Source organism: Lutra lutra, chromosome 13 (genome assembly GCF_902655055.1).
Source record: "Lutra lutra chromosome 13, mLutLut1.2, whole genome shotgun sequence".
Lineage (NCBI taxonomy): Eukaryota > Metazoa > Chordata > Mammalia > Carnivora > Mustelidae > Lutra > Lutra lutra.
This window is the reverse complement of record NC_062290.1, coordinates 45,328,158-45,336,452: the sequence shown is the minus strand read 5'-3', so window position 1 is coordinate 45,336,452 and position 8,295 is coordinate 45,328,158. Positions and strand designations below refer to the sequence as shown.

General features: G+C 48.1%; 1 protein-coding gene across 1 annotated transcript in view; it reads left to right on the top strand.

The window, feature by feature from the left end:
- The first annotated feature begins 3,351 nt into the window (after nt 1–3,351).
- The window catches only part of SAXO1 (stabilizer of axonemal microtubules 1), a 107,646-nt gene continuing 102,702 nt past the window's right edge, over nt 3,352–8,295 (top strand). Inside the window, exon 1 of the mRNA XM_047700855.1 lies at nt 3,352–3,728. Within this exon, the coding sequence (XP_047556811.1) occupies nt 3,682–3,728 (47 nt within the window). The 5' untranslated portion in view covers nt 3,352–3,681. The remainder of the gene's footprint in view (nt 3,729–8,295) is intronic.

The following is an 8,295-nucleotide window of genomic DNA, read 5'->3' as shown; positions in this document are numbered from 1 at the left end:
ATTTATTTACCTGACAGAGAGAGATCACAAGCAGGCAGAGAGGCAGGCAGAGAGACAGGAGGAAGCAGGCTCCCTGCTGAGCAGAGAGCCCGATGCGGGACTCGATCCCAGGACTCCGAGACCATGACCTGAGCCGAAGGCAGCGGCTTAACCCACTGAGCCACCCAGGCGCCCAGCTTCACTGTTAATTTTAAAGAAAGATTGTGGGGAAATAGTAAATAAAAATGGTCCTATTAAGAAGCAAATGTAAGGGGCACCTGGGTGGCTCAGTGGGTTAAGCTTCTGCCTTTGGCTCAGGTCATGATCTCAGGGTCCTGGGATCAAGCCCCAGCAGGCTCTCTGCTCAATGGGGAGCCTACTTCCCCGTCTCTCTACCTGCCTCTCTGACTACTTGTGATCTCTCTCTCTCTGTCAAATAAAGAAAAAATTAAAAAAAAAGAAGCAAATGTAAAGTTTCAATATAAAATATTGTTTGCAGTGGTCTTTAAGATCTCCAGGTTCCTCATTTTTTTTTAAATGAAATTTTTAAAAAGATTTATTATTGGTCAGAGAGAGAGAAAGAATGAGAGCGAGAGGACACAAATGGGGGAGTAGCAGAGGGAGAGGGAAAAGCAAGTTTCCTGCTGAGCAAGGAGCCCAGTGTGGGACCCAATCCCAGGACCCTGGGATCATGACCTGAGCCAAAGGCAGACGCTTAAAGGACTAAGCCACCCGGGTGTCCACCTTCCCCCATTAATTCTTTTACTTCGTCCTTTTCTTGGGTGGAAAAGTTTGAAAAGAAAGACCTAGGTAGTCTGAATCCTAGTTCCAGAACTTACCAGCTGTGTGATCCTTACTTCACCCCCTCGCTTCAGTGTTTCAATTCATAATTTAATAGATTTTGTCAGTTTTAAGAGAGAGATGAGAGAACTTGCAGGAAGGTATGCAGAAGTATTTAATGGATAGCAAGTGACAGTAAATTCTTCCCAAGCCAGGGCATTTTGAAACAGGGCTACGGAGGTGTTTAGATGGGCAGGGTGGAGTTGGCAAGAACAAACATGGCATGGGCAGCAAGTGTAGAAAGGCAGGTTGTCCTGTCGCACACCAGCTCTATGGAAGTACTTGTGTTAAGGCTATATTAGCCACATGACCTCCATCTTTCAAAATCTCTGCTCTTTTGAAGGCAGGGCTGGGGGAAGTTGGGAGTACTATGGGTTGTTGACAAGATCTATCCACAAGGGTGGTCTGCATGGGAGGTGGTTCTCATTAAAGTCTGGGGGCATGAATGGGGCATCCTTCTTCTGGAAGATTCATGGATAGTGTTTAGGCAGCTCTCAAGAGATGGCTGGTGTTCAGCACTTTAGTTTCTCTGGAAGAATTGATTATGTGTTCTTCCCTGTCAATGGCAAGGGATGGCATGCAGGCTTTGCCTTGGCTGTCAAGAACTTCCACCTCTCCATCTGGTCTCCCCTCACCCCAGAAGGTTTTCATCTTTCCCTTTAGGACCCCGACTTCCTACTGGAAGGCAAGGAACAGCTTCATCGTCTACGGTTCTTAAGATCAGTAAGCTTTGCTCTCCTTTCGATCTACCTTTTTGACTTTCTAGATCTGGGTCAGCAAACTTTCTCTGTAAAAAGCCAGATGGTAAATATTTAGTTCTTTTGTGGGCCCGCAAGCAAGACCAGGAACATTTCTACATTTTTTTTTTTTTACAAACTTCAAAACTTTATTTATAGACACTGAAATTTGAATTTTATGTTTTTTGGGTCATGTAGGAGTCTTAATTTTTCCAATCATTAAAAAATGCAAAAACCATTCTTAGCTTGCTAGCCATGCAGAAACAGATGGCCGCTGAATTTGGCCTGTAGGCAATAGTATTCTGACCTCTGTTCTGGAGCCTAACGTGGAAGAAAGTAAATCCCCAAACTCGTCATATTAAATGTCCTGCTGCTGTGGCGGCTCTGACTTAATCACTTACTCATTGGCTAAAACTGATGGGACAAGTTAGCAAACATGGGAAAGAAAAGCAACATAGGACTGTCCATTTTTTTTTTTTTTAAGATTTTATTTATTTGACAGAAAGAGAGAGACACAGCAAGAGAGGGAACACAAGCAGGGGGAGTGGGAAAGGGAGAAGCAGGCTTCCCGCCAAGTGGGGAGCCGGATGCAGGGCTCAATCCCTGGATTCTGGGATCATGCCCTGAGCTGAAGGCAGACTTTTTTTTTTTTTTTAAAGATTTTATTTATTTATTTGACAAACAGAGATCACAAGTAGGCAGAGAGGCAGGCAGAGAGAGAGGAAGGGAAGCAGGCTCCGGGCTGAGCAGAGAGCCAGATGCGGGGCTCAATCCCAGGATGCTGTATGACCTGAGCCGAAGGCAGAGGTTTTAACCCACTGAACCACCCAGGTGCCCCTGAGCCAAAGGCAGATGGTTAACGACTGAGCCCCCAGGTACCCTAGGACTATTCATACTTGAAGCTCCTAGTTCCCCTAAGTGGGAAGTGATGTCTGATCCCAAATATCTCACTGGAGCAGTGTCTTCTGAACTTGCTTCACGATCAGAATCACCAGGCTTCCCGCTGGAACTGCAGTCCCAGACAAGAGATGGTTCTTAGCAGGTGTCTTCTGGGCAGGATCTGTACTGGTTCTGGGGATCAGGTGAGCCACGTGCTATGGGAGGGCTCCAAAGCTGTGCTTCTTAAAGTCTGGTCCCTGGCCCAGCAGCATCAGCAACTCTCAGGAACTTGCTAGGCATACAAATTCTCCACTCACCCCAGACCTACTGAATCAGAAACTCCTGTGTGGGGGCTGGCAATCTGGCTTTTATTAAACCAGGTGATTCTGAAGGCTACACTTGACCTCTAAAATTGAGAACCACTGAGTCACTACTAGCCCTGAGAGAGGTGATTAAGCACCCCCTTAAGGGCTGAAGGCATAGGCACCACCAAACTACTTTGTTCTCAAGAGCACAAGGTCGATGGGTGGGTGGAGCCAAAGGTATTGATTTTTATAAGGAAGGTCTGGAAATGGTATTTAAGATCGGCCATGGGGAAGTCAAAGGAAACCTTTCTACAAGAAGGGGGCGGTTGTCATGGGTCCTAGAGATAGAAAAATGTTGCCCAATGGCATGCCAGTGGAGTTTCAGCCCTTGTGCACACGTGATCATGGCCTTTGTGGACTCGCGGACCTGCAGGTTTTCCGAAGGCATCGTGACCTTCACCCTTCGATTTCTCTACAGTCCAAGGAAGGGACCTTTGTCCTGGGCCCCCCAGGTGAAGCTCTGGGAGCTTCCTGTCCTCACAAGCGGCCCTTGTGACATCACCGCCGCCCCGAGGTGCGGCTCCTGTCCCTGGCGACGTCACAGAAGCCCCATGCATCCCCGGGCAGCTGGGCATCCTGGGCTCACACAGCTGCTCCAGGCGCGTGGCTGGGGCGTGCAGAGGCCGGGGCGGCGCCTGCAGGGGGAGGTCACCCAGGCTGGCGCGCAGTCCACGCTCACTGCTGCTCTTGTGGAAGGCCAGCTCCAGGAGGGGAGCAAACGACCGGCCTTTGCAGAAGGGCCACTTCAGTTCGCTTTGAAGTAAACATTCGGGACATTGGCCAAGGCCCTCGAGACTCGGCACGCCCCCAGAGAGGAGGCTGGGGCCCAGGAGGCGGAGGTGGCTGCGGGGGATGCTCTGCGCGGACACCCGGGCCTCGGGATGGCCCGGCTGAAGAGGAAATGCATCTGTGACCTGTGCACCTGCGGGTAAGAGCGGGCCAGGAGCCTGGGTTTTCAACCCCGAAACCTAGGCGGAGACTCTCGTTTGGGCTGTGAGGAAGCCCCAGGCTGGTGGAGTCGTCCACTTGCCGACACGTTCTGGGCCGCAGTTTCGTCAGCTAGCATTAGTGCTGCCGCGTTGATTCAGTCTGGGTGAACGTGTCTATCCTCGGGCCTTTATTTATTTATTTTTTAAAAGATTTTATTTATTTATTTGTCAGAGAGAGAGAGGGAGAGAGAGCAAGCACAGGCAGACAGAATGGCAGGCAGAGGCAGAGGGAGAAGCAGGCTCCCCGATGAGCAAGGAGCCCGATGTGGGACTCGATCCCAGGACGCTGGGATCATGACCTGAGCCGAAGGCAGCTGCTTAACCAACTGAGCCACCCAGGCGTCCCTCCTCCGGCCTTTAAATGTCTTCCTTCACCCAAAGCGGCACAGAGGTTGAACAGCGGCCCAACGCCCAGTCTGTGCTCCTCGCCCTTGAACCCAGAAAGGGTCCTTTATCTAAACGCTTGGCGGGGTTGGAAGGCACTGCTGTCGTCGGACTTGTTTTTGAAGGGGATAGGATAGGGGAAGAGGGGTCCTTCTACTGTAACAGACTTCCTCTGAGTGAGAGATGATGGCTCCTGGATCAGAGAAGTGTAAGGTGTTTGTAAAACCAGTTTCCACGCTGGTGCAGAGTGGAGCAGGAAGAAGGAAAGAAAATGACTTTTGCACGCCTGTGCTAGCCAGTTGCCTTTAAGGACCAGCTCTGGGTGAAGTTCCACAAAGGCGGTGGTCCCAGGGAGAAATGGTGGGCTTTCCTTAAAGTTCTGTGGCTGATTCCTTTCTCCCATGTCTCACGGGTTCTGACCTGCTCCTTCCGCTTCCCAGGACATCTGGGGAGCTGCTCGGCTTGGGGCACTCAGAGAGGCATCTGATAGAAGGGTGGACCCTAGGGCTGGTTCTCCTGGGCTTGAAGCTAACGGTGGGATCTTGGGCAGGTGACTGAACTTCTCCAGGATTCGCTGGGGTTTAAATGAGATGCTGTGGGTGAGTCTCCTGCTATGGGATTGTGCTTGATCAAGCTTGACATTTTTTTTTTTTTTAGTTTTAATGTTTTTTTTCCCTTAAGATTTTACTTATTTATTTGACAGGCAGAGATCACAAGTAGGCAGAGAAGCAGGCAGAGAGAGGAGGAAGCAGGCTCCCTGCTGAGCAGAGAGCCCAATGCAGGACTTGATCTCAGGACCCCCGGATCATGACCTGACCTGAAGGCAGAGGCTTTAACCCACTGAGCCACCCAGGTGCCCCAAGCTTGACATCTTGAAATAGCAGAAAGTGCTCGCCCACTGCAGCCTGCTACACGAGTGTGGGAGATGGTGCTGGTGGTAGGGAGAAGTGAAGGGAAAGCCAGATACCAGGTTAGAAACCTTACGCATCTCTGTAGTAGTGAGATGGCCCTTGAGTTTGGCTGCTCATGAGTATCACCTCTGGAGCTTTAAAACAGCTGCCCAGGCTGTTGAGCCGTCCTCCGTGAGGGTGGGCCCCACGGGCAGGCTTCAGGTGATTCTGATCGCTTGCCGGGACTGGGAACCGCTGATCTAGGTCACATCCCTGCAGGGTACTTGCTCTGAAGCAGCGTTAGGTGGGACCAGAGCAGAAACTTAGCCGAGAGCTGCTGCTTTTGCACAGGACTGAGGCAAAAGCTCGTTGGTTCCCTCTCCTCTGGGGGCCCTTCGCATCACCATCCAAAGATACTGGGTTCTTCCGGTAGGATTGTCATTAGGATTTAATCTGCGCTGTTGTAGAATTGCTTCTCCAGGTATTCCCGATGACTCCGTGCCTCCTTCATCCCTGCAAGGGGGCTGTTCACCATCAGAGGCAGAGTCTGTCCTTGGTTTTCTTTGCTTCCTTCTCTGTCTTGTATCTGCCCTTCCACTTTATGGTTTCAGGCTGTGGTCTCTGGTTTGACTCCTACCTGTCACCCTTCCACACTTCTGTCTTATTTCACTTCTCAAAGTGCTTGTGGCTGTCTCATCAACCTTGAGACTTCGAACATTCTCCGTTGCCCCCTTGTCCCAGTATCTGCCCCATGAATGGTGCCAGTAATCTTCCACTTACCCTGGATTAAAACATTTGAATCTTCTCTTAGTCTCCCTTATCCCCAGAATTTACCTTTTCCAAAGTGTGGTTTCCTTCTGCTTTGCAGTCTTGAATGGGTGCCTTCCTTTTTATTGCCACTGTTTCCCTCTTGAGTCTCTCATTTTTATGTTTGGAAACTGCTCCTAACCTTTCTAACTTGGTTTCCCATGATCGCCTTATATAAAACCACTCCTTGAGTTGGTAGAGCTTCCTGGCATTTCCTGAAAGGACTTCAGGACTTCCTATCTCTCTTCCTTGCCCTAGCCTGGCCCTCCTCTAAATGCCTGTGTCCCTTCCTCCTTTTGTGTGACCTTTTAAAGCCTTGTTTGGGTTGCAAGTCTCCATTAACCTAGCCCTGTAGCTCCCAATCTTGGTTCTAGTTATATGTCTGCATGTTTATTCCCACCCCTTTGATCGCATATACCTGGAAATCAAAGACCATATTTTCTATTTTTTTTCCATGTTTTCTATTTTTTTATGCTATATAAAACTAACACACTTTCTTCACTGGGTAGTGAAAACATAGCTTTTTGAATAACAAGATAGATTTATTTTTATTACTTTTTTTGGTTTTAAGGTGACATGCTGGAATGGATAAGGAAGGCAAAATTTACAGCTGTGCTGTCCAGTAGGGGAGCCACCAGACGTGTGCAATTTCATCAAAATTAATTAAATAAAATGAAAACTTCAGTTCCTCATTGCCCTAGTCGTGCTCAAGTGCTCAGTAGCTATCTGTGTGTCGTGGCTACACTACAAGGGAGTGTAGATGGGGGTCCTTTTCATCCTTGCAGAAAGTTCTGGGATAGCATGGATATGGAGCCTCATTATCCAGAAGTCCTCACCCTCCTCACCACCAGTTAAATCTGGGATGAAATGAAAGGAATTTTCTAGCTGTTCTCTAAGCTCTAGATGTCAATAATTTTTGGCTTTCCCCACTGAGGTTATGGGGGAGAAGTGATGAGAAATCAGGAGGAAGAGTATGGGTGAAGAAGAACTCTCCTTGTCAGAGTCCCAGAACCTTTAGGAGGGAGAAGGGAGATGGGGTTTCTGACTGAGTTATTTGGTCTCTCTGGGCTTCTCGAATTCTTTAAACCAGACTTACAGAAGTTCTTTACTCATAGGGAAACCCACACCTTTCCCTCCCCTCTCCCATTCATCTTCCTCCTAAAGCTAGGTGTATGCAAGATTACTTGTCCTCTCAACTGTAACTTCTGAAGACTTAGTTCTTGTTAGTGGGGAGGCTTGGAATGCACAAGGAGCTGGAGAGGAAGGCTTCCTTCCTCCAGGAGCCACTGTCAGAGGCTCTGGGCACGGGCAGTGCTTTTGGAACAAGTTCTCATTGTTGGCCACAAGATGGCAGCCTTCTCCCAATCAACTGTCACTCTTCGTTAAACTGGAGACCATCCTAAAGGAGAAACAAAACTGGGGGGTTTTGGGTTTTCCTTTAAAATTTTTTTTAAATGTAGATTTACCATATTGTTTTCTTTCTTTTAAAATTTATTATTATTTTTTTAAATTTACAGACAGAGATCACAAGTAGGCAGAGAGGCAGGCAGAGAGACAAACAGGGAAGCAGGCTCCCCACTGAGCAGAGAGCCCAATATGGGGCTCAATCCCAGGACCCTGGGATAATGATCTGAGCTGAAGGCAGAGGCTTTAACCCACTGAGCCACCCAGGCACCCCACCATATTGTTTTCTAAAGTGAGCTATTAGATTGTAGGGCCCAGCAGAGCTCGGGAAGTGGCATACTTTGAGAAGTATAGATCGCCGGATTACAAAGTGATGGCCTTTCAAATGCCTAAATGTAAGGATTCCAGCAACTGAACAAAAGTCTTAGTGAGCCTTGCTGGTTTTATCAAAGCAGACCTATTTTACTGTATTGCGCTCAAGGATCTGCACAATAGTCCGATCAAAATTCAGCCGTTGGGCTTATTATCATGAAATGCTATGTTCTCTTTTAAGTACAGCCTGTCCCAGATAAGAAAAACTGTTCACCAGCTGAAGAGATACAGTAAAGTGAGCAGTTAAACATTTTCTTACCATTGTACAACTACAACTTTTAATTATCTGGACAACAAAGCTATATTGGGGACTTGAGTGTAGTGACCTTACGTTTGGATATGAGAGAATATTATTTTCATTCTTTCTTTCCTTTCTTTTCTTTTTTTTTTTTTTAAAGATTTTATTTACTTGACAAGCAGAGATCACAAGTAGGCAGAGAGGCAGGCAGAGAGAGAGGGGGAAGCAGGCTCCCCGCTGAACAGAGAGCCCGATGTGGGGCTCGATCCCAGAACCTGAGCTGAAGGCAGAGGCTTTAACCCACTGAGCCACCCAGGCGCCCTGAGAGAATAATATTTTCAATTACATCTGAAGATTGCCAGCATTTCACCATATGGGAAAAAATGCTGTTCTGCAATATTCCACCTTACA